This window comes from Lithobates pipiens, unplaced genomic scaffold (assembly GCF_037356315.1).
Source record: "Lithobates pipiens isolate NorthernLeopardFrog02 unplaced genomic scaffold, aLitPip1_a1.2 Scaffold_16, whole genome shotgun sequence".
Classification (NCBI taxonomy): Eukaryota; Metazoa; Chordata; class Amphibia; order Anura; family Ranidae; genus Lithobates; species Lithobates pipiens.
The window spans coordinates 387,587,632-387,613,636 of record NW_027507748.1 but is presented as its reverse complement, the minus strand read 5'-3'; the positions used below and the strand labels follow the sequence as shown (position 1 = coordinate 387,613,636).

General features: G+C 42.2%; 1 protein-coding gene across 3 annotated transcripts in view; it reads right to left on the bottom strand.

The window, feature by feature from the left end:
* Positions 1-26,005, bottom strand: part of CRCP (CGRP receptor component) — an 84,459-nt gene that overhangs the window by 53,106 nt on the left and 5,348 nt on the right. For 2 of the 3 annotated variants that reach the window (XM_077482271.1, XM_077482272.1), the window contains exon 3: positions 14,232-14,330. The exons of the other annotated variant lie outside the window; for it this stretch is intronic. In XM_077482271.1, coding sequence (XP_077338397.1) covers positions 14,232-14,330 — 99 coding nt within the window. The remainder of the gene's footprint in view (positions 1-14,231; positions 14,331-26,005) is intronic. 3 annotated transcript variants of the gene reach the window in all.

The window sequence follows — 26,005 nt, the reverse complement described above, 5'->3', positions numbered from 1 at the left end:
CAAAGAGTCAATATTTTGTGTGGCCACCATTATTTTCCAGCACTACCTTAACACTCTTCGGCATGGTGTTCACCAGAGCTTCACAGGTTGTCAGTGGAGTTCTCTTCCTCTGCTCCATGATGACATCACGGAGCTGGTGGATGTTAAAGACCTTGCATTCTTCCACCTTCCATTTGAGGATGCCCCACAGATGCTCAATAGGGTTTAGGTCTGGAGACATGCTTGGCCAGTCTGTCACCTTTAATTCTCAGCTTCTTTAGCAAGGCAGTGGTTATCTTGGAGGTGTGTTTGGGGACGTTATGATGTTGGAATACTGCCCTGCAGCCCTGTCCCTGAAGAGAGGGCATCGTGCTCTGCTCCAGTACATATTGGCATTCATGGTTCCCTCAATGAACTGTAGCTCCCCAGTGCTGGCAGCACTCATGCAGCCCTAGATCATAACATTCCCACCACCATGCTTGACTGTAGGCAAGACACACTTGTCCTTGTACTACTCAACTGGTTGCCGTCACACATGCTTGACACCATCTGAACCAAATAAGTATATCTTGGTCTCATCAAACCACAGGACATGGTTCCAGTATTCTATGTCCTCTGGTCTGCTTGTCTTCAGCAAGCTGTTTATGGGCTTTCTTGTGCATCATCTTTAGAAGAGGCTTCCTTCTGGGATGACAACCATGCAGACCCTTTTGATTCAGTGTGCAGCGCATGGTCTGAGCACTGACAGGCTGACCCCCCCACCCCTTAACCCTCTGCAGCAATGCTGGCAGCACTCATACGTCTATTTCCCAAAGACAACCTCTGGATATGACGCTGAGCACATGTACTCAACTTACTTGGTTGATCATGGTGAGGCCTGTTCAGGTTACATAGACGTAAGCAGTAATACATTCCTTAGCTCTAGCAGATTCCTCCTGTCTGCTCCCCAGTAGATCCCTCCTAGTCTATCTAACCTGGAGCCCAAGGGACGCCTCTAGAGCCCACAAAGTGGATACCTGGCTGAACCGGTTAAATATAGTGGAACTACATGCACACTACCCCTGCAGGGGTGACGGGATTCGGTGAGTGGGCACCCTTGAGGGGGAGCATACAAGTCATCTGGAAATACCGCGAGCACAAAAGTCATCAGTGATTGTTCTCTGATACATTTATATGCACAACCTGATGATTACCCATATGGGAACTGTTATATACTCTCACTCACATATTTAGACTTATATATGTATTTTATGGTGGTGTTTTGATCATCGATTTTTTTGGACTTCAGGGTCTTGCCACATCTTCCCTGCTTGATTTTCATTTTGTTTTTATCCATTTTTATTTCTTTTGCTGTGTATGCAACACTATTGCACAATATCATTTTTTTTATTGTATTATTGCACGATTTAGATCTTTATATGCCACATGCAAAATACTGGGATACTATAATATGTAATTTTGCATAGTATATATTCTCCTTAGCATTAAGGATCATTGGTATGACTTGATTCACGTATGGTATATATACGCTGACATTTTTCATAGTCACTACACTCTGGTATATCGGATTTATTTTATACAAATTCACTAGGAACCCTTGGGCAGTGGGTGTGGTGTAATCCGCCTGGGGGGGGGGGGGGGGGCTATCCTGTGTAGCTGCACATTTGTACATTTTTTGAGGGCGTTTAGCACCTGCACACTTGCACATACCTCAAGGTGTTATTCCCATCAGGGGCCTGCTCTAGCACCTAGGTGAGGTTGATAGGTGCCTAATTTTGACTGTATACCTATATCTGTATTTATATATCCCCCTTTTCCCCTCTGTGCCCTTTTCTACAGGTAGCGCCAATGACCCCAACTCTTGTTTGTTTGCTATATACACACACACACACGTCTTACGACAGTGGGTCAGAAAGGTTCAGGGTCCTGAAAGGTCTGGATTAAGCGTTGTACACGGGAAATGGTCAAGTAGATCAGGTGCAGGGTCCCCGACTCCACAGACACTAAGATCAAGGTAGGCGTTTCCTCGAACAGCTCCTCATACACTCCAACTGCAATTAATAGGTAGCCTGGAGCAGACCAAAAAAGAAGGTTCTTTGGTTTGGTGTTTGATTTGTAGTTTATATCCACTATTGGACTCATGCACCCATTGGGTTCACTGTGTTAATGCACACTTATTATTGTTTTTCACATAATTTTCCTCTAACACATACAGATTGTGTTTAAGCACATGCATTGTCAATTTCATTGTCTATATTAGCGCTACACTATTGCTTCACCATTCATGTTAGACTTCGAGTGTTAGCAGCTCGTTTTAGCACAGTTTTTTCCCCACATTTTCCATTAGCCATTAGATTGGCAAAAGTAATATCCTAGATTGTGTATATAGATCAATCTGGCTATATTCCAAATAGGTCTATTGCAGTAAATATTTCTTAATCTGCAGGTTCCATCTGAAAATATGGGTAATAGAGCTATATTATTGCTTGATGCGGTAAAAGCTTTTAATAGCATAGAATTGGATTATTTATGGCATTGCTTAGAAAAGTCTGGTTTTGGATCCCAGTTTATAACCTGGATAAGACTTCTTTATGCTGCCCTGTGGGCACGAGTGCAGGTAAATGGACATATATCAGAACCTTTTCATTACAAAGAGGAACAAGACAGGGATGTCTTTCAAGTTTTGCTTTGGCTCTAGAACCATTGGCTGCTTCTATCCGTCAATCATCAAATATTATTGGGTTTTGTAGATCCTTGGGAAAGGATAAAATTGCTTTATATGCTGATGATATACTTTTTATTATTGGAGGACACATCATCTTTTTTAAAGGCAGTAATGTCTTTAATTAACATGATCTGATGACCAATTTGTCACTATCGGTTTTTCAAATAACTGTAGTTTCTAGGTGTACAAAATTACATCACAAATAAATACATATGTGGAGAGGAATTTAACCCCATGATTTAAGCAGTTTAAACAAGTAGGTAAAATTTTGAATAAATTGCCTCCAACGATAATAGGCAGAGCTAATTTGATGAAGATGATATGGATGCCACAATTAGGCCCCTTTCACACATGCGGACCGTTCAGGTCCGCCTGTCAGTTTTTTCAGACGGACCTGAATGGACGCTCCATGTACCTCTATGGAGTGACGGATGTCACCGCTGACATGTCTGCTAACATCCGATCCGCTCCGCTAAATCCAGACCGAAGGAAACCCTATTTTCCATCCGTCTGGCGAATCGGATGAAAACAGACAGGCGGTCCATTTTCATCCGATCTCCCCATAGAGGAGAGCGGAGATCTGACAGTTCCGTCTCTGCACAGTGAGCGGAGACGGACATATCCTTATATACGTAATTTGATACAGAGATAAAAGGATCAAATAGTAATACAATACTTATCTCTGTATCAAATTACCTATATAAGAATATGGCTACATGTGTGTTAGAGTTATCCAGAGAATCATGTTACTATTACGTTTTTTTGCTCATATTAATGCTTAAATGAGGGGGGGTGTTTAATATGAGAATAGTTCCGATTTTATACAGTTTTTAACAAGATTTATTTGGGTGGATGATTAAGCTGAGTGGGTGATAAATATGACAATAGTCCCGATTTTATGCAGTTTTTAATAAGATATTATTTTATCTTTTTAATCTTTGTATTAAATCACGTATATAAGGATATGGCTACATGTGGGTTATAGTTATCCAGAGAAACATGTTACTATTACGTTCCTGTGCTCGTAATTAATGCTTTATTGAGGGTGGGTGATTAATATGAGAATAGTTCCGATTTTATGTAGTTTTTAATAAGATTTTTAGTAGGGTTGCGTTTAGACATGAATTTATTTACATTTAGGGTGAAATATAGTATAATGGAGATGACTGCTATATTTCTACCTTCACTCACGATTAAGATCATGTAGTGTATGGTCTATTTGCAGAGAGGGCAAATCTGTGTCTACCGGAGGGTGGTGGGATCAGTCTAGGTTATCCTATCCGCCGAGACGGAAAGGTGAATGTGTCATCCACTGATTATGGACTCGTAAGTCTGAGTCCAGTGTGATGCTGAATGACAAGCGGAGCAGGGCTTGTGCTCCGGGCAGGCACCTGAATATGTAGGTTCATCTCGGTGAGTCCTTCAGCAGAAATAAAAAAGATTGGAATTAGCGCACTGTTACCCGCTCCATTGAGGTGACCGATTATAATACACCTCTTAGATGTAGAACATTTTTGCAGGGCACACCTCAGCCGCATATGAGTAGTATTATGAATGGGATATCACTGGGTGTGTTAGTTGACATCCCCCGCACTAGAGAGTGAAGGTAGCCGATCGGGAGAGAGTGATACAAATGAGGATCACACATTTTAGGACAAGTTTAGCATGTCCTGCTGGCGTTATCTAGTGATAGAGCGAAATATTGAGTAGTGGGGTGCATTGAAAAATTAATGACAGAACTCCACGAAGGGTTACTAATACTGACCCTAGAGGTATAAAAAGGTGATGGGAAGGTATGGCTCCACGCTCAGATGATGTCAATACGACGAAACGCGTCAGATGGAACCATACAATACTAGCATAGCAGGATTGACAGGAGAGAAGAAGGAGAGGTGTCCAGACCGGGAGCTATCAGCAGGGAACAACTCACAGCTGAGGGCGGTAGGACTATCCTTCATCCTGGTTGATTCAACAAGCGGTGTATATATAATGAACCAATGTTCTGAAAGATTTTATGTTTGTGAGTGCAATGTTTGATGTTTTTTTATTAAATAAAACTTTTTGTTGTGTGACGGAATTACACTATATGCGCTTTTTATGATTACCCTTCTCTGAGATCTTGCACACCCGACATATGACGTTGATGGAGACCTGAACTAGGAGCCAGCAAGAGTGTCCGATAAGGCTTGTGAAACCAGCTGAGTCTGGTAAGAGTAATACCAAAGGGGGATTTCTCGCTTTCACAGATCCTCCGGTGTGTTGTGTGTGTGGTAGTGCACGTGTGGAGGTGTATTCCGGGTAGAGGTGCAATATATGTCATAAATCTAAAGAACTGTGTCAGATCTCTCCCTGATCGGATTTATTTTCAAGGGATAATAATTGAACATTGGAGATGGACTACAAGTTCAGATATATACTTTGAAATTTTGGACTGAATGTACACTACGAGTTCATGCATGATTAGTATATTTTTTATCTGAACAGCCATTGCAATTAATAATCAGTTATTGTAAATGTAGTATTATGCGCTGTTTCTCTATTGATGGATTAGTCTAACGTTTGATGTATTGATTCATTTTATAGATCTTTTGCTCAATGTGCATAACTATTCACCCCCCTAAAGACAATACTCTGTAGAGCCACCTTTTGTGGCTATCACAGCTCCAAGTCGCTTTGGATAAGTCTCTACAAGCTTGCCGCATCTTACCACTGGGATTTTTGCACATTGCTCCAGCTCCTTCAAGTTGGTTTGGATGGTTTGCTCTTGTGAACAGCAATCTAAGTCTGACCACAGATTTTCTACTGGATTAAGGTCTGGGTTTTGACTAGGCCATTCCAACACATTTACATATTTTCCCTTAAACCTCTCAAGTTTTGCTTTAGAAGTGTGCTTGTGGTCATTGTCCTGCTGGAAGGTGAACCTCCATCATAGCCTCAAATAACAGAGTGGCACAGGATTTGCTCAAGAATATCCCTGTATTTAGCATCATCCATCTTTTCCCCAACTCTGACCAGTTTCCCAGTCCCGACTACTGAAAAACATCCCCACAGCCAGTAGCGGCTGGTGACGTTTTTGGATGGGAGGGCGCCAGACCCCTTCCATCATGACCCCGCCCATCCCACTTCTCATAAACCACGCCCCTTGTGTAATCCACCTAATCCGTCCCCTGTATTCCACTTCCTTCCACCCATAGTGTCACGAGTATACAGCTCAGATCACAGGACAGAGTATACAGCCCCAGAATCACAGGACAGATTATATATCTGGATAAAATATTGAAAATGTCAATGTTTAAACGAACTGTTAAAGAATGCAATAAAAGTACACACGAATCAGTGATTTTTTGTTTACAACAGCAAACAAACTCTTATGTCATGGGGAGCTTCTGATGTGAAAGAGGTATTATTCTGATGGAAGGGGCTCTGTACATTATACCAGGCTCTACATTATACACCAGAGATGCATCATGAACCAGGCTCTACATTATACACATGACTCTGCACATCATATACCATACCAGGCTCTACATTATACACAGGACTCTGCACATCATATACCATACCAGGCTCTACATTATACAAAGGACCCTGCACATCATATATAGATTTGTGGATTGAAAATATCAGTCCAGCCTTTTGCATTGGAAGTTCGTCCTTTTACATAAAAATAAATAAATACAGAAATAAATAAATAAAAAAGCTTTAATATTGATTGAACCCTGGGCAAAAATTTGTATTTGAGATGATATACATATGAATGGCCCCTCTATTATTTACATATCAATGCCACCGGTCCGCCGCTATTTACATATGAATGCCGGTATTTACATGTAAACACAGGGTCTGCACTCTGCAGATGAGTTATCTGTACACAACAATAGGGCTGGGCAGCTTTAGTAACAGAACTTCACACTGAGATATTGGGACATAGCACAGGACTAAAACCTCAAGGGACAAGGGAATTTAAACTGGGATAGTTTGCAAGTATGAGTCAGCTGCTTGGGGACACACAACAATGCCAGGGCAGCTGCCTCTTTTGCCCGGCCTTAAAGATGTCCCTGCCCTGGGTTTATGTATCTGACCGAGCAGTGATCTGATTCTTAAACGTTATATACAGCAAATACCTTCTGAACCACTTAAGGGCCAGCCTCATTTTAAAATTTAGGTGTTTACATCTTTAAAACTGTTTTTTTTTTGCTATAAAATTACTTAGAAACCCCCAAACATTATATATTGGGTTTTTTTCTAACACCCTAGAGAATAAAATTGCGGTCATTGCAATACTTATTTTCATTCATACTGTATTTGCACAATGGTCTTACAAGCGCACTTTATTTTGAAAAAAAATCATTTTTTTAAATAAAAAAATAAGATAACATTAAAGTTACCCCAATTTTTAGATATATTCCGAAAGATAATGTTACGCCGAGTAAATTGATACCCAACATGTCACGCTTCTAAATTGCGCCTGCTCATGGAATGGCGTCAAACTTTTACCCTCAAAAATCTCCACAGGCAACGTTTAAAAAATTCTACAGGTTGCGTCTTAAGTTATAGAGGAGGTATAGGGCTAGAATTATTGAGCTCAGTCTAACGATCGCGGCGATACCTCATATGTGTGGTTTGACATTTTCATATGCGGGCGGCCGAGCCCAGTACTCACGTATGCGTTCGCTTATGCATGCGAGATCGTCGGGACTAGGTGCTTTAAAAAACATTTTTTTTCACAGTTTTAAAAAAAAAAATGGTGTTACTTTTATTCCTATTACAAGGAATGTAAACATTCCTTGTAATAGAAAAAAGCATGGCAGGTCCTCTTAAATATGAGATCTGGGTCAAAAAGTCCTCAGATCTCATATTTACACTAAAATACAAAAAAGGTTTATAAAATGTCTCTGCCAGCAAATTAACTGTGAGTAACAAGCAACATAGCAGACCATTACTTTGCACTTGCTGAATAAGAATACCGCATGGCATGATGTGATCCTCCTGCAAGAAGCATGAAATTATTTGTTTCTTTTACAAATTGCTTATTGCTCTCTAATATAATAATTCCTGCACATGTGCACAGCACACAGAGAGTTCTCTAGTAAAGGCTTAGGTCAGGTGCATTTGGTAATTAATTATTTACTGAATTATTTCATTTTTTTTCACAGTCAGAGAGTCAATTATGCCACTCACAGTCTTTCAGCTCCGCTCGGGCTGAGGAATGGAGCTGCCGACGTCACTTCCGGGGTCGTGAAGCAGCCGAAAGCCGGAAGTGACCTGCCCATCTCTGAATGACAATGCTTCCGCCCGTAGAATCACAGTGATTTTACGGGCGGAAGCTAGTTGGCGTTCTACAGTGCGCCGCAAGGCAGGTTTTTAACCCGCAAATGAAGCGCCATGGATGCAATCTTGTGATTGCATCGATGTGGCGCTTCTCATAGTGCACTGCGACCGGCGCCACAGTACACTATGTTAAATGACTTTTTTTTTATGTCTTAAAGGGCCCCTTTTTTTTACTTTATTTTTTTTTTATTTTATTTTTTAGACTGAGGGGGGGGGGGGGCGGCGCCCCCTATGGACAGGCCGCCACTGCCCACAGCATGTTGCCACCACCATGTTTCACTGTGGGGATGGTGTTCTTTGAGTGATGTGATGTGTTGGGTTTGCGACAGACATAGTTTTTTCTTTGACGGACAAAATGTTAAATTTTAGTCTCATCGGACCAGAGCATCTTCCTCCATACATTTTGAGAGCCTCCCACATGCCTTTTTGCAAACTCAAAACATGCAATTTTGTTTTTGCTGAAAGTAATGGCTTTCATCTGGCCACTCTGCCATAAAACCCAACTCTATGGAGCATACAGATTGTCACCCTATGTTCAGATACTCCAGTCTCTGCTGTGGAACTCTGCTGCTTCTCCAGGGTTACCTTAGGTCTCTGTTATTAATGCCCCCCCTTGCCCGGTCTGTGAGTTTTGGTGTGCGGCCGTTTCTTGGCAGGTTTGCTGTTGTGCCATGTTCTTTTCCTTTGGTTATGGTAGATTTGAATGGAAATTTGTATTTTTTTTAATTTATTTTTTATAACTTAATCCTGACTTGTACTTCTCAACAACATTGTCCCTTACTTGTTTGGAGATTTCCTTGGTATTCAGTTAGGGGTGCCTCTTGCTTAGGCGTTCAAAAAGGTGTGTATATGGTTGCACCAGAGCTTTTTATGGGCTTCATAACAAAGGGGGTGAATACATACGCACATGCCAATTATCAGTTTTTTTTATTTCTGAAAAATAATTTTATGTATATATTTTTCTAATTTTACGTCACCAACTTAGACTATTGTGTTCTGATCCATCACATATAATTCAGATTTAAAAAAACATTGAACTAAAGGCTCTAATGTAAAAAAATAAGTAAAAAGCCAAGGGGGGTGAATATTTTTGCTAGGCACTGTAGGTCTCCCCTTGAGGTCACTAAACCCATTGTTGATCTCTCCAGCAGAGACGACCTGCTGTTGCTTTAAGTAATTTTGAGTGGAATAAGGTCAATGCGCAGGGGGGGTTAATTTTGAAGCTGATCTCTATTGTCTGTGTAGGACTGAACCAATCTTTTAAATGATATCACTGCTTACATTGACTGTATGAGGACACATGTTGCACAACTCCATACTGCAGATTGATGAAAGTCTCTTTGTACTAAGCGGTAGCTGGAGAAGTTGGTTTCTTCATTTGCATTCACAGGCCACAGAGTGGTTTGGAACCCAGGGGAAATTACTTTAGGTATGGCCACCACTGGTTGTTCCAGGTTAAAACACATGCACACTGTGTCAAGAAGAGCAAAAATTGTATCGCTAACGTAACATTAAAACCTAAAGTTTAAATTGTATCTAACAGTAACAGTAAAACATTAAACAGTAAATCATTAAATTATGTGTGCTTTTGTTTTTTGTTTTTTCAAGTCATGCTGTGGCTGTAAATACCTAGTGATCCTGCCAGTTCCCTATTTGAAGTGGCAACACTATTGTGGGCTATCTGCTCTTCTGTGTTGGCAATCGTTCTGTGCATGCTCCAGATTCTGAGGAAGATATGAACTTCCTCTTTCCTTCACAGAGAGCCACCCCATGTGAGACTTCACAACACACTTGAGGCAGCTCAAGGATCTTGATTGACAATATTCGCTGTTTAATTTTGTTGTCTATATGAATATGTAGGCAGTCACGTGACCAGTGATCGGCAGGGTGTTTGTGGCCGCCACTGAATTTTCTTTGTGCCGAGTCTCCTCCTATGTACTGTTATGTAGATCAGTCCTGCGCCGCCCACTCTAGTAAGTGGAGTGCGGAGTGATCTGTTGGAGGGAGAACAGGCAGCTGAGGAGGGGAAAGCAAGGAATCAGTGGAGTTGAGGAGTTTATGCTGCTGCAGACTGATATATCTGTGTTTTGCTGGGGGGAGCAGGGACAGGGAGTGTCAGTGCAGCCGGCACTCCAGCGTGGGAGGCGGAGGAAGCAAGGTGCTGGAGGAGACCTGGAATGGATTCTTCTGTTCTGTGAAGGCCCGGCTCCAGCAGTAACATTTTGGCTAAAAAAAATATTATACATATTATATATTCTTTTCAGGGGAGAGCCTGGAGTGTGGTGCAGCAGGAAAACCTGGGCAATATACTACAGGTAAAAGGTAAGGTAAAAAAGACTAAAGGGGATCTATTCTATGGTGGACCTGCCGTCCTGTCCTTCTCTAAAGGGGGGATCTATGGGGGACCTGCCCTGGCCTGCTCTAAAGGGGGAGCTATGGGGGGCCCTGGTCTGCTCTAAAGGGGGAGCTATGGGGGACACTGGCCTGACCTGTTCTAAAGGGGGATCTATGGGGGACCTGTCCTGGCCTGCTCTGGAACTAGGCCAGAGACTAGACAGTGTTATTTGATAGCTTTAATTTGATATGTACCTTGGTGTCCTTCACCAAGGTCTGTACTTTGGAAAATGTCTGCCACACACTTGGTCCGAGCCTATCCCTGCACATGACTGTTTTAAATGAAGATCTAAATGTAAATATTATGTGAAACACCCACAAAAGCAAGCATGGGTTTCATATAATATATTAAATCAACGCACAAGGGTTTAATCACACTTTAATCTTTGAAGTAATGTCAGTAGGTAGAGACTTTTCTTGTATCACAAGTTACACCATGGGTGTATAGGAGAGTGCCTTCAACAGAGTCCAATGCTCTGAGGACACATTACAGGCCTGCCGCGCTTCTTCCTCACAGCAGGGTCCGGGTACAGCCACCAAAGAATTGCAGAGGCTCAGCTGATCTGGAAAGATGCAAAATAAGGCCCATAGAGCCCTGCCGTAATGGAGAAAAATGTATTTTGATAAAAATCTGGAAAAAAAAATGTACTTCTCTCAGAGGAGAAAAGACATCTGTTCTTATAGGACCACCAACACAAAACTGGAGAATGATGGAAGGTGAAGTGGTTAAACTTACAGCTTTTTTTTTGCTGGTGTCCAATCTCCTGAAGGTAACTGCATAACTCCATGTACCTGAATTAGCATCAAAGCCAGTCCCCCGTCAACGTAATTTTCAACAAGACGAGCAGGGGCGTAGCTACGATATGACATCATCATGCATGCCTGCCGACTGGAGTCTGGCACGATCTTCAGCCTGCTGCGTTGGATTCAGTATACAACACTGTTTATATTTTGATAGTTTTTATATTGCCGTGTTGGCGCGCTTGGTAATTTTAATAAAAGATGAGTTTTTATATATATCACAATGGAGTTTTACAATTCTTCATTTTACGAATTTGCTGGTGGCAAAGGAGATACATGTGGGAGATAGTCTATGCTGGTAAACTTGGTGACGTGAATTATAAATAAGCACTGCTGACCATTTATAATTTTAAGTGTTACTAAAATATATGCAGTAAAGCATGCTGGTTATACCCGCTGTGGAATCTGAGGGGTTAACCATCCACAGTGTGTAAAGAGGCTGTTTGATTCTGTCTTCTCTGATCCCTCCCTTCTTTTACAGTCCCCAATCCCTCTGCTGATAAAAACAGAGCCTAGAGGGCACTCTGCACATGCTTAATTTGGCGTGTATTGCCAGACTTTTGTGGGGGGGGGGGGGGTGGGAGGGTGCATGTGATCAGCACAGAGCCAATCAGCACTGTCCAGACAGAGGGTCAGGAGTTATGCAGCCTCATAAGACAGTCATAGAAGAATGAAAACTCCACCTACAAGCTTTAACCAGTGCTTGGCCAGACACTGATAGAAGTCACAAGGCTGCTATATACTGCTGATGAGAAAGGGTATTTAGCAGTTCATATTTACTAAAATATTTGCATTTCCATGTTCTGTGTGCTGTGTGCTGTGGCAGACCAGATATAGTGAATGCAGGTTCCTGGGTTTAGTAACACCATAATGGTCCCTGCTGTCTGGCAAGAGGCTTTTTTTTTTTTTTTTTTTTTTTAAGTTATGTGTGGTGGGGGGAAGCAGTTTCTCATCTTGAAAAAGAACGGTAAAGACACTTAGCGCAAACACCTGATTTTTTTTTATCAGAGACTGTATATCTGGTGGACAGTTCACAAACTTTGCACAGCACTTGCACTTTATATGTTGCTTTGGATATTTGTTTTGCACATCCTTAATTATTTGCATTATATGTATATAAGGTAATTTGAATTTAGCGCTGCTTTATATTTTCTTACAATTTGTTCTTAATTGGTATCAGTTGTCTAGTAGCAGCTTTATTCTTTCGGCGCACAATATTCTTCAATTTTTAACTAAGAAATAGTATTTAAACATTGTTATATGTATACTTTTCAGCACATATATAGGGATTACAAGATAAAAATTTGGAAATGTATTATTTCTTGTTTATGTCATTAAGTGTGACAACCCTATCTATAATTCTAGTTTCTTACTGCTATAAAAAAAAAAATTCTAGTTTTAGAAAGCAACCAAAGCCTAAATAAAAAAAAAAAAAAGTGTTCCCTGTCAGAAGGATCCCTATTCTCTGTGTGGAAATAGTGTTTTTTTCTGCCAAAGTCCAACACACTCCTTGCTGAATTAGTCATATGACGTCACAACGGACGGATCTTCAGGTGATGTCACTGGATGGCCACGTCTCCATGGCTATATAAGAAATGTCAGACAGCAAGAGCCGACACAACAGAGGTAGCCAGTGTTGGAATAAGACCATGTTGTTTATTTTTAGCAGGCAGCGGGTGAAGAAGAAAACATCACCCGAGAGAGAAGACAGCAGATGGAGAAGAGGCAGAAGAAACACATATTTTTAATAAAGGACTTGTCAAAAATCTCTTTTGTTTTGTAACACTACACTTCTTTTTTTTTGGTGGATGGGTAGGGGTATCCTCTACTCATTCACATGGGGGGCAGGATCTGGAGGGTCTTCCAGATTCTGATAAGCCCCCTGCCCGTAGATCCCCACAACCACCACCCAGGGTTGTCGGGAAGAGGCCCTTTGGGTTGGGGGGGGGGGCTGAGGGCTCGCTTGTCCCCTCCCTTTCCTGACCTGTCGGGCTGTATGCTGAGATAAGGGTCTGGTATGGATTTTGGGGGGACCCCATGCCCCTTTCTTTTTTAAAATTTTGGCATGGGAGTGTCCCCTTCAAATTCATACCAGACCCGGACCTGTGGGGGGACCCCACGCCGTTATATTTCATGATTTTTATTTTGCATTCAGCTGTCAGCGGGAAACCCCACTGACAGCTGATGACTCATTGGCTGTTAAGGACGTGACGAGAAAAAAAAAAAAACACTAAAACCGCAAAATGCATGAAAACTGCATACAAAAATGCATAAAAAAAGAGGGTTTAAAAAAGCACTGCTAAACCTGCCTGAAAAGCACATCAAGCGTGGCCCACATAGATGTAAACCTAGACTTAAAGTGGAGTTCCAGGCTTTTTATGTTTATTAAAAGTCAGCAGCTACAAAAAGTGTAGTTGCCGACTTTTAATAAACAGACACTTACCTGTTCCATGGTCCAGCGATGCGGCCGAACGGAGCGCCGCTCCTCTCCCCCTCCTCTCCGCCGGCGCCTCCATTACCACTCTGGGCACCCAGCCATGACAGCTTTCGGCTTCACGGCCGGGCATGCACGGCGCATACACGAGTTGCACTGCGCTCCTGGAGTGAACAGGCGATCTCCTGGGACCCGTCACGTGTTCCAGGAGATCGCCTAGAGGGAGGGGCCGCCTAAGGCGAAAGTCTTGAGGCAAGAGTCGCCTTGGAAGTGCCTGGGGGGGAAGGAAGAAGTGGGACAGGAAGTCCCCCTCCTAACGAAGCCCCCACTCCCCCCCCCCCAAAAAAATGACATGCCAAATGTGGCATGTAAGGGGGCGAGGAGTGCTTAAAGCGGAAGTTCCATTTTTGGGTGGAACTCTGCTTTAATAAGGGGGAGCATAAGATTTACTGATTGCAAAGCTACTAGTCTGACTCAGTAGGGGGTGTGCTAGACATCTGCATCAATAACTAATGAAGACATGACATTCACACAATATGTAGCCCTACAACAGCATCTCCTGTTTACCTCATACATGATGGTATTAAGATTCTGCTGTCCAACACTGTTCTTATTTTTTCTTGCCTCCCTTTGCTGTGCTTTCAAGTCTGTAAGTAGATATAAAACCTATTGAGCAGAAGAAAAAAATAAAAACATATTTAAGGTCTATAGGTGTTCGAAAACAAACTATCTAAATCAATATTTTAAAATCAAAATTCTCATTACTTAGTACATACTAGCATGGTTAGTCCTAGTTTTATGAGTTCACCTGAACTACAAGGCAAGCAATCAAAAGGAGTCACTATGTTTGCACACACTCTTCACACAAATCTAAAAGACAACAGATGAAAATCTTCCATTGAGTTGTTATCTGTATGGTTCCCATAAGGCTTCATGTATACAGGACGTTGTTCAACCTCTTCTGAACGATTTAACTTGACAGCTAGAAACCAGCATCTAAAAACGGCCGTTTAGCCGTGTTTACAAAAAAAAAAATATGTTTTTTTATTTCAAAATAGCCAAAAATGAAAAAAACCTGTAACTAAATGTGGTTAACCACTTCAGGACCGCCGTATTGCCAATGTACGTCAGCACAATGGCACAGGCAGGCACAATCACGTACATCTACGTGATTGCCTTCCAGCGGGTGGGGGGTCCGATCGGACCCCCTCCCGCTGTTTACGGCGGTCCGATTCGGTCCAGGAGCGCTCCGTGATGAGGGGATGGCCGTTGGTTTTCGGCCACCCCCTCTGGATCGCTCCTGGCCAATGAGAAGCTTCCTCCCCTGTGTATTGTTTACACAGGAAGGAGGAAGTGATGTCATTCTCCTCGGGGCGGTCTTTTTGACCGGACTACGAGGAGAAGACTAATAGTAAGTGTGCACCAACACTACACTGACATGTAGGTACACACAGGCACACAAACCCCCCCCCCCCCCGATCGCCCCCTCCCCCCCCAGTCACAGTGTCACTGATTGCATTGATCATTTCTTTACTGATCAATGCATTCAGTGTCAGTTGTGACAGTAAAAACTGTCAGGACAGTTAGTGTTAGGTCCAGGGTAGCCCCCTATCACCCCCCAATAAAGATTTAACCCCCTGATTGCCCCTAGAGTTAACCCTTTCACCCCCTTTTGCCAGTGTCACTAAGCGATCATTTTTCTGATCGCTGTATGTGTCGCTAGGTAGCTAGTTATTTTTTTAGGTTCACCGCCAGGTTTTTATATCGCTAGGTACCCCGATATACTACCCAATAATGGTATTAACCCCCTGATTGCCGCTAGTTAACCCCTTTCACCCCCTTTTGCCAGTGTCACTAAGCGATCGTTTTTCTGATCGCTGCATTAGTGTCGCTACAGTCGCTAGGTAGCTAGTTATTTTTTTAGGTTCACCGCCAGGTTTTTATAGCGCTAGGTACCCCGATATACTACCCAATAATGGTTTTAACCCCCTGATTGCCGCTAGTTAACCCTTTCACCCCCTTTTGCCAGTGTCACTAAGCGATCATTTTTCTGATCGCTGCATGTGTCGCTAGGTAGCTAGTTATTTTTTTAGGTTCACCGCCAGGTTTTTATAGCGCTAGGTACCCCGATATACTACCCAATAATGGTTTTAACCCCCTGATTGCTGCTAGTTAACCCTTTCACCCCCTTTCACCAGCGATCACAGTATAAGTGTCACTGGTGACGCTGGTTAGCCAGTTAGTTATTTAGGTTCCCCGTCAGGTTTTTATATAGCGCCAGGGACCCCCATATACTACCTAATAAAAATTTGAACCCCCTGATTGCCCCTAGTTAACCCTTTCACCACTGATCACCGTATAAGTGTTACGGGTGACTCTGGTTAGTTTGTTTTTTATAGCATTTTATATTCAAATCCGGAAGGCAGTGCTTGGTTTTCGGGGTCCCGTACGTGGCTAGGCTCCCAAAAAGTCCCCCACATGTGGTATCCCCGTACTCGGGAGAAGCAGCAGAATTTATTTTGGGGTGTAATTTGACTTCTGCCCATAGCATGTGTGAGCAATATATCATTTAGTGACAACTTTGTGCAAAAAAAAAAAAGTTTGTAATATTCCCGCAACTTTTGGCAAAATATAAAATATTCCATGGACTCAACATGCCTCTCAGTAAATAGCTTGGGGTGTCTACTTTCCAAAATAGGGTCATTTGGGGGGGTTTTGTGCTATTTTGGCATTTTATGGCCTTCGAAACTGTGATAGGTAGTGAGGAGTTAAATCAAAAATTTGCACCCTTAGAAATCCTGAAGGTGGTGATTGGTTTTCGGGGTGCCGTGCGCGACTAGACTCCCAAAAAGTCCCACACATGTGGTATCCCCGTACTCGGGAGAAGCAGCAGAATGTATTTTGGGGTGTCATTTCACATATGCCCATAGCATGTGTGAGCAATATATCATTTAGTGACAACTTGGTGCAAAAAAAAAAAGTTTGTAATATTCCCGCAACTTGTGGCAAAATATAAAATATTCCATGGACTCAACATGCCTCTCAGTAAATAGCTTGGGGTGTCTACTTTCCAAAATGGGGTAATTTTGGGGGGTTTTGTGCTATTTTGGCATTTTATGGCCTTCGAAACTGTGATAGGTAGTGAGGAGTTAAATCAAAAATTTGCACCCTTAGAAATCCTGAAGGTGGTGATTGGTTTTCGGGGTGCCGTGCGCGACTAGACTCCCAAAAAGTCCCACACATGTGGTATCCCCATACTCGGGAGAAGTAGCGGAATATATTTTGGGGTGCAATTCCACATATAACCATGGTATGTGTGAACAATATATCATTTAGTGACAACTTTTTGTAAAAAAAAATTTTTATTTTTTTTTTGTCATTATTCAATCCCTTAGGACAAAAAAAATAAATATTCAATGGGCTCAACATACCCATCAGCAATTTCCTTGGGGTGTCTACTTTCCAAAATGGGGTCATTTGGGGGGGATTTGTACTGCCCTGCCATTTTAGCACCTCAAGAAATGAGATCGGCAGTCATAAATTAAAAGCTGTGTAAATTCCAGAAAATGTACTCTAGTTTGTAGACGCTATAACTTTTGCGCAAACCAAAAAATATACGCTTATTGACATTTTTTTTACTAAAGACATGTGGCTGAATAAATTTTGCCCTCAATGTATGACTAAAATTTAGTTTATTCGATTTTTCTTATAACAAAAAGAAGAAAATATCTTTTTTTTTCAAAATTTTCGCTCTTTTTCCATTTATATCGCAAAAAAAAAAAAATCGCAGAGGCAATCAAATACCATCAAAAGAAAGCTCTATTTGTGGGAAGAAAAGGACGCAAATTTCGTTTGGGTGCAATATTGCATGACCGCGCAATTACCAGTTAACGCAGCGCAGTGCGAAATTGCAAAAAGACCTCTGGTCCTTAAGGTGTTTATTGGTCCGGAGCTGAAGTGGTTAAACACGAGTTACCGCGTTTAGCCGCGTTTGAAATGCCTCCAAACACAGCTTCTGAATGCATTTTTTTAAGGATCAGCAAATGCCTTTTATTTTATTACACTGTTTTTTCACCGACATCCTCTCATCCATTCCAACGGTTCCTTTTTTGGTAAAATTGTATAAGAGAAAACACAAAAACACTCCAATATTAACAAATAACCAAGCCCATTGCCAATCTATTGCCACATATTAGTTCTATTCCCTACTGACAAAAATACTCCCAAATCCGTGAATGTGTTCAAGGTAATGAAAACAACTAAAAAAAAGTTAATCCAAAATGTATAGTTGCTGAAATAAAATGCAGTTTCCCTTATTAGGGCTCTTCAGTTTCAGTGAAAATCCTCAATCTGGCTGGCCCAAAGAGAAGCAACACAGGGTTTGTTTTATGTGGAATGTAACAACTTGTATAATAGCGAAGTAAGCGGAAAACGAATCTGGCCCACTCTGTGGTCCTGGCTCTTTAACCACTTCCCGACCAGCGCACGACGATGTACGTCGACAGAATGGCACGGGCAGGCATATTGGCGTACATGTACATCCAATATTCGATGCCGCCCTGCCATCGGGAGCGCGCCGCCGGCGGCGCGCTCCCGTGCTGGTCGGGACCCCCGTGAGTCCGGTCGCGGGACCCGCGGACTCGATGGCCGCGGGCATCCCCGCGATCGTCTCACGGAGCGGCCGAATGGAGGAAATGCTGTATAAACAACATTTTTCCATTCTGCCTAGCAACTAGTGACGCTGATCTCTGCTCCATGTGATTGGAGCAGAGATCAGTGTACACTAAATGAAAGCCCAACCCCCCCACAGTTAGTAACACACCCCTAGCAACACTTAACCCCTACACTGCCACCCACTGGTTAACCCTTTCACTGCCAGTGTCATCTACACAGGAATCACTGCATTTATATAGCAGTGATTACTGTATAAATGACAATGGTCCCAAAAATGTGTAAAAAATGTCCGATGGGTCCCCCACAATGTCGCAGTCACAATAAAAATCGCAGATCGCCGCCATTACTAGTAAAAAAAAAAAAATAATAAAAAATTATTAATAAAAATGCTATAAAACTATCCCTATTTTGTAAACGCTATAACTTTTGCGCAAACCAATCAATAATCGCTTATTGCGATTTTTTTTACCAAAAATATGTAGAATAATACGTATTGGCCTAAATTGAGGGAAAAAAATGTTTTTTATATATATTTTTGGGGGATATTTATTATAACAAAAAGTAAAAAATAATGCGTTTTTTTTCAAAATTGTCGCTCTATTTTTGTTTATAGCGCAAAAAATAAAAACCGCAGGGGTGATCAAATACCACCAAAAGAAAGCTCTATTTGTGGGAAAAAAAGGACGTCAATTTTGTTTGGGAGCCACGTCGCACGACCGCGCAATTGTCAGTTAAAGCGACGCAGTGCCGAATCGCAAAAAGTGGTCTGGTCTTTGACCAGCATATTGGTCCGGTCTGAAAGTGGTTAAATAAAAGGTCTACAAGGCACATTCCAGTCCTTCAGACAGAGGATTTCCTTGTAAAACTCTGCAGGGAACTCTATACCTATAGCCCAGAGTTGAGGCAGTAAGTAGCAGAAAAACAGAGGATGAAGTTTTCAGAGTGGGACCATACTGCATATGGATGCAAGATTCACACCAGCAACCAGCAGGTTGAAATCTCTTGCTGAGGAATCACTTTTTTTTTTTTTTTTTGTGCAGAGCCATAGTGGAAGGCTTGACGTAGTGGCTGCTCTGTTACAGAGCGTGAAGCCTTCTGCTTGCTAAAGCTATACCAGCTCTGGTAAGGTATCATGTACATGCATTCTTGCTCTGCTGGGGCTAAAAACACATGGTGTCAATGCCCACCCACTCTATCTAGTATGCAATTCCTTTATAAAACATATTGTGTCAGTAGCCACCTACTCTACCTAGTATGGAACTCAATTATAAACATACTGTGTATGATTTCAGCACCCATCCTACCTTTATAACACATATGGGGGTTTCTTTATTAAAACTAGAGTGCAAAATCTGGCGATGCTCCGACTACACGGACGACAACCAAGGAATGCAGTCTTCTTTTTTTCTCTTGGCCTCATTCGGCAGAAGAGAAGGCAAAACAATGTCCCTGATTTAAATGAAAAGCTGACACCACCTTTGGCAAGAAGGATGGAATAGGACACAACACCACCTTGTCATGGTGAAGAATTAGGTATGGTTCCCTACATGAAAGGGGCGCCAAACTCCGACACCCTTCTAGCAAGCTAGCCTTCCTGATAGGCATCACCTCGGCTAGAAGGGTGTCAGAGTTTGGCGCCCCTTTCATGTAGGGAACCATACCCAATTCTTCACCAGAACAAGTTGGTGTTGCGTCCTAGTCCATCCTTCTTGCCAAAGGTGGTGTCAGCCTTTCATTTAAATCAGGACATTGTTTTGCCTTCTTTTTTCTCTCTGCCTCGTTCGGCTGAAGAGAAGACTGCATTCTTTAGAAGTCGCCCAGGTAGTCGGAGTTTATTTGTCTAGATCTGTGGAGGAGCAGACTCCTTTTTTGTTTTAGCAGAAGAACCTAAAAAGTATAACTAAAGACAAAACTTTTTATTTTTTTTTTTTTTTTTTTTTGGATAGAGGGGAGAGGGATTAGAACACCTGCCAGTTTTTGTCTGTGCCCCCTTTAAAGCAGTAGTAAAGGTTGAAAAAAAAAAAAAGGTAAAAAGGCATAACGTGCTGGTATTTATTACATATTAGCACATTATGAAAGACTAACATTGAAACACCATCTCTAGGTGAATGGACACTGGTAGACAAAGTCTTAGACAGGAAGTCCACCCCTATATAATCCCTCCCATACAGGAAGTACTTTAGTTTTGTAGCAAACACTGAATTCTCTAAAAGGGGGGGGGGGGGGGAGTGCAACCTCTCTGTCCCATGATGTATTTAAAGAAAAGGATTTTACAAGTATGACAAGTATGACCAGAAAAATCCTAATTTTCTTTATCATAAATCACCGGACACAGAGTTGGGCTATTATTCATTACTTACTGGAACGTTCCAGAGCAACAGCATCGAGGGGAGGGAGACACCCTGCTAATCAAAAATAGCCAAAAACTTTAAACAGCAGCCAGTAGTACACTACAGCCAAAAGCCAAATCTTCGGATGCTCCAACATCTACCTGATAAAATCTTGTGTACGTATGCACTGATGCGAAATGCCCAGGAGGTTCTTACACCCCTATTAGAAGGAGCTCTCACCCTAAAGGTACAAGCCTTATGGCTCAGACCATAGGCCTGAATGACTAACTGGCGGACCCATTTGGCAATAAAAGCTTTGGAAGATGCCTGCCCCTTCTTGGGTTCTTCTGCTAAAACAAAAAAAGGAGTCTGATCCTCCACAAATCTAGACAAATAAACTCAGACTACCCAGACGACATCCAAGGAATGCAGTTTTCTCTTCCGACGTATGAGGCCGAGAGAAAAAAGAAGGCAAAACAATGTCCTGATTTAAATGAAAGGCTGACACCACCTTTGGCAAGAAGGATTGAATAGGACGAAACACCACTTTGTTGTGGTGAAGAATTAGGTATGGTTCCCTACATGAAAGGGGCGCCAAACTCTGACACCCTTCTAGCCGAGGTGATGCCTATCAGGAGGGCTAGCTTGGGTGATAACAAGACTAATGTAATATTCTTTATGGGCTCAAATGGTTGTTTCTGTAACACAGACAGCACCAAATTTAAGTCCCAAAGGACACATAGGTGACCTAATAAAGGGAAGCAAACATATTTGCCCCCTGCATAAAGGTCCGGACCAGCGAATAGAAGGATAAAGGCCTTTGAAAGAATACTGACATGGCCAAAATCTGGCCTCTGATTGTACACAAAGCCAATCTGATTTCCACAGCCGACTGTAGAAAAGAGAGAATTCTCCCAATCGCATATTTCTGAGGATGCCATTCTGGCTTCACACCAAGTAATACAAGTCTTCCAGACCTTATGATAGATCTTCCTAGTATACACTAGGGTAGACACCAGTGGTCCTGAGATGCCACCATCCTTTAGCACCTTGGCTTCAATAGCCATGCCATCAAATTTAGAGACTGTAAATTGAGGTGGAACATAGGACCTTGAGACAGTAGATCGGGGTGGCGCGGAAGCGTCCATGGCCCATCTATTGCCAATCTCACGATCTCTGGGAACCAGGGCCTTCTGGGCCAGGCTAGTGCCACCAGAATGACTGGAAACCCCTCTCACCGAATCCTGTGTAACATATGCAGAAGGAGAGGGATCGGGGGGGGGGGGGGAAGCATAAACCAGGGAGTACTGGCTCCATGGAACTACCAGAGCCTCTGCTCCGATTGCCAGGGGATCACTTGTTCGGGACAAATAAGGATGTTGCTTGTTGTTGAACCTGGATGCCAAATAGATCGAAATCTGGGCACCCCCAATGCTGGCAAATTTCCTTTCCCTCACCTGATAGAGTGGGGGCTCCCCTCAAAAGGAGGGCTTAGAAGAGTTTCGGACCCAGGGTTTCTTGTGGCCCTACAGCTTGCCTCTAGCTCTAGCACCCTGTTGGCAGGGGAACTGCCTTGGCACTGAGACACTCGAGGATGCGCTTCCTGTGGTATTAAACAAGGGACGCCTGGTCCTTCTCTTCACAGGAATTAGAGAGCTCTTCCCTAAGGAATTCTTTCTGATATATTTGTCCAAACCATCCTCAAACAAACGTTCCCCATGAAAGGGGAACCCTGCCAATAACTTCTTACAAGGAAGCTCGGCTGACCAGTTCGTAAGCCACAAAAGTCTGTGCATGGGTACAGACGGGAGAGCCAAATGAGAAACCTGCTGTATTGAATTATTTAAGGCATCAACAGCAAAACACAGCGCTCAAGGTATACCTGCTCTGCTTTCAGCAGGATCATCCTCTTGGTTAGGCCTGTCAGACTGCCTGACCTGATCCTTGACAAGAAAAAGAACCGCTGCTCCAGGTGTATAAAGATGAGGCTGATTGGAGTACCTTGCAGAGTGCTAGCCCCAGCCCGCCTACATGGGAAACTTGGAAAGAAGAAAGAAGTGGCTGCACATCCAGAACTTTCAATTGCCTTTTATTTTACGTCACAAAGATAACACCAGAGACACCAAACTGTGGTCACGTAGACGAGTTTCACACAAAAATAGGCTCGGGGCTGAAGTGGTTAATAGGGCTCACCAAGCCCCTATGCAACAATCCTGCCAAGTACCTTAGCCTGCGCCAACCAACACCCAGAGGACTCACGTGACCCAGGTAAGGAAGATAAAACTGCTAAAGTAAACTGGATCAGAGCCTGCTTTGTGTCCCACAGCTGTCCCTTGGAAGCACTGAATGTCAGCCACCTTAAGTTTAAATAGGCTGGCTGTGCGCTTGGATGCTCTGCGCATTTGTGCGCACTCAAGGTGGACATGCGCAGTCACGGCGGATGTGTGCAGCTGTGTTCCCGTGCAAAGATAATCTTTGCATGCCATCCATCAAGCTACAGCCCCTGCTCGGCAATGTATGCACACAGTTCAGCATGGCGAAGCCGAGTGTGCCATAACCACCACCGAATTATTGTGTGCAATGGCGAACCCGTGGACTCATCCATAGAATGCAACCAAGACAAGGTACTCCTACACAAAACACAGCAGCTAGCCCCAAAACTCCCCCTGCGGTCACCGCCATGCAGGTGTATAGCCTCTAGCTAAAAGATTGTTACAAACCCTAGGGCACCCACAATAAGTAAATAAGGGGGGTTTCACTTACATGGCAGCCTTAGAAACTAAGAGCCCAATCTTCACCCATCATGGCGGGTTTCATCACTTGGGGACCTTCAAGGACTGGGTACCCGTTCTTGTTTTAGGGTCCACTCCCTTGGACCAGTACAGCACCCTGCAGGAATGCCTTAACTCTGGCGTCCTGGATTCCACTACATTGGGTCCAGCACCCGGAGGTCACATTACAGGCAAAACCTTGCTGGATTCTTGCTCCTTCTTTGGCAGGCTCGGGTTCCATTTATTTAAGCATATAAGCTTTTCTTCAAATGGATCCGATTGGTCAAACCCTTGATTTATTTAAGAACTGATTTCGGACTGAAGACCCGGAGCTCAGAGAGCTCAACAAACGTGCCCATCTTTTTTAAAATGACAATTTTTTTTTTATTATTGCATTTTAGTGTAAATATGAGATCTGAGGTCTTTTTGACCCCAGATCTCATATTTAAGAGGTCCTGTCATGCTTTTTTCTATTACAAGGGATGTTCACATAATTTTTTTTTTAAACTGTGTAAAAATAAAAAAGGTAAAATAAAGAAAAACATTTTTTTTTTTTTTCAAAGCGGCTCCTCCCAATGAGCTTGTGTGCAGAAGCGAATGCATATGAAAACGGTGTTCAAACCACACAAAAGTGCACTTGTAAGACCGCTGCGCAAATACAGTGTGACAGAAAGTATTGCAATGACTGCCATTTTATTCTCTAGGGTGTTGAGAAAAAATGTATGTTTGGGGGTTTTATGTAATTTTCTTTAAAAAACAAACAGTTTTTAACTGGTAAACAACAAATCTCAGAAAGAGGCTCGGCCCTTAAGTGGTTAAAATATATATTTTTTTATATATAATTGTATTATATTTGACTTTAAAGGAATATTAATTTATTGTAAGCCATTATCGGCACCTTTAGCACAAGAAAAGCTCAAAAAAATATATATACTTCCCCTTAAATCCTATGTATATCTTCACACTGTTCCCTTGCGCTTCCTTGTGGTGTTAAAAATCTTGCTTTTGGTCAGAAAAAACAAACAAACGCACCCCTCCATTAAAATGCATAGAAAACGCAGCAAGAACACACCAGTAAGGCACCTGTGTTACGTCGTTGAGTTACATGACCTATGAAAAACACACCATAAGCACAGTAAAATTGCATGTGTTTTCAGTGCCATTATGTGCATATTTTTCTCTATCAGTAAAATGCGGAAAAACAGTTTTGGAAAAAGTGGAGATGGACACTGTCAGGTTTTTATTGCTAACTCCATTAGAGAGATTCATCCTCTCTATTTGTCCACTTTACTATTATAATTGAAAGTGAAAGAAGAAAAGAAAAATCGCATTTTGAGTTGTCACCGGAACATTGATAGAGAAATCTTCCAACGGGGACATTCGTTTTGATGACCCTGGTGACAACCTGGGAATCCCTCCCTTTGGAGGGACTCCTTACTTTCTTATTCTGGCTATGTGACAGGAAGATTGCCCCAACGTGACAGATGGCGTAAAACCCTGACAGCGATTAATATAACCCTCTCTTACTCTATCCAAAAAAAAAAGTTTTGCCTAAAGATCTATTTTAATGTTTTTTCCTCTGATTGACTCCTTTCCCTACTACTACGGATACCAAATAATACGCAAAGGTACTAGCGACGAGGATAAAAAATCTACTCCCAGAATTGATCAATGGCGATCAAGTAGGATTTGTACCAGGTAGAGAAGGCCGGGACAATAGTCTCCGAACTCTTTTATTAATGGGTAAGGACAAAGAAACCAATCCCCCAATGATTTTAATTTCGATCGACGCCGAAAAGGCTTTTGATCTGGTGGATTGGTGCTTTATAATGGAAACTTTACAGAAGGTAGGCCTAGGCCCAAGAATGTTGAAATGGATAAATAATTTATAAACTCATCCGTCAGCTAGAGTGGGGGTGAATGGGAGCATGTCGTCCGCATTTAACATGCTAAATGGTACAAGGCAGGGGTGTCCCCTCTCGCCCTTACTATATGTGATAGCTTTGGAGCCACTATTAGCAAAGATTCGTAATAATTCTGATATAGGAGGAGTAACAATGGGGGGAGAAGAACACAAAGTGGCTGCATGTGCGGATGACATACTCCTATATATGACCAACCCCCGAACGTCGTTACCTGGACTGATAAAAGAAATTGGAGACTATGGCGCCCTTTCTAATTTTAAAATAAACCCAATTAAAACAGTTATTCTGAACGTAGGATTAGACATCCGGGAAGAGGAAAAGATACGTCAAGAATTCCCTTTTACATGGGAAAAAAAAGAAATAACATATTTAGGGATTAAAATAACAAAGACACTTAGGGGGTTATATCAAGCTAACTACATCCCACTCGTAAACGAAATCAAAGCACTATTAGGGAGGATGAATAAAGGAACAATAACATGGATGGGAAGAGTTAATGTGTTGAAGATGGTGGTACTACCAAAAATTACATACAAAATTCAAATGCTTCCGATAAATATTCCAAATAGCTTTAAGAAGAACTTTATTTTTAAAATTTATATGGCAAAATAAAAAACCCAGGATAAAATATAATTTATTAA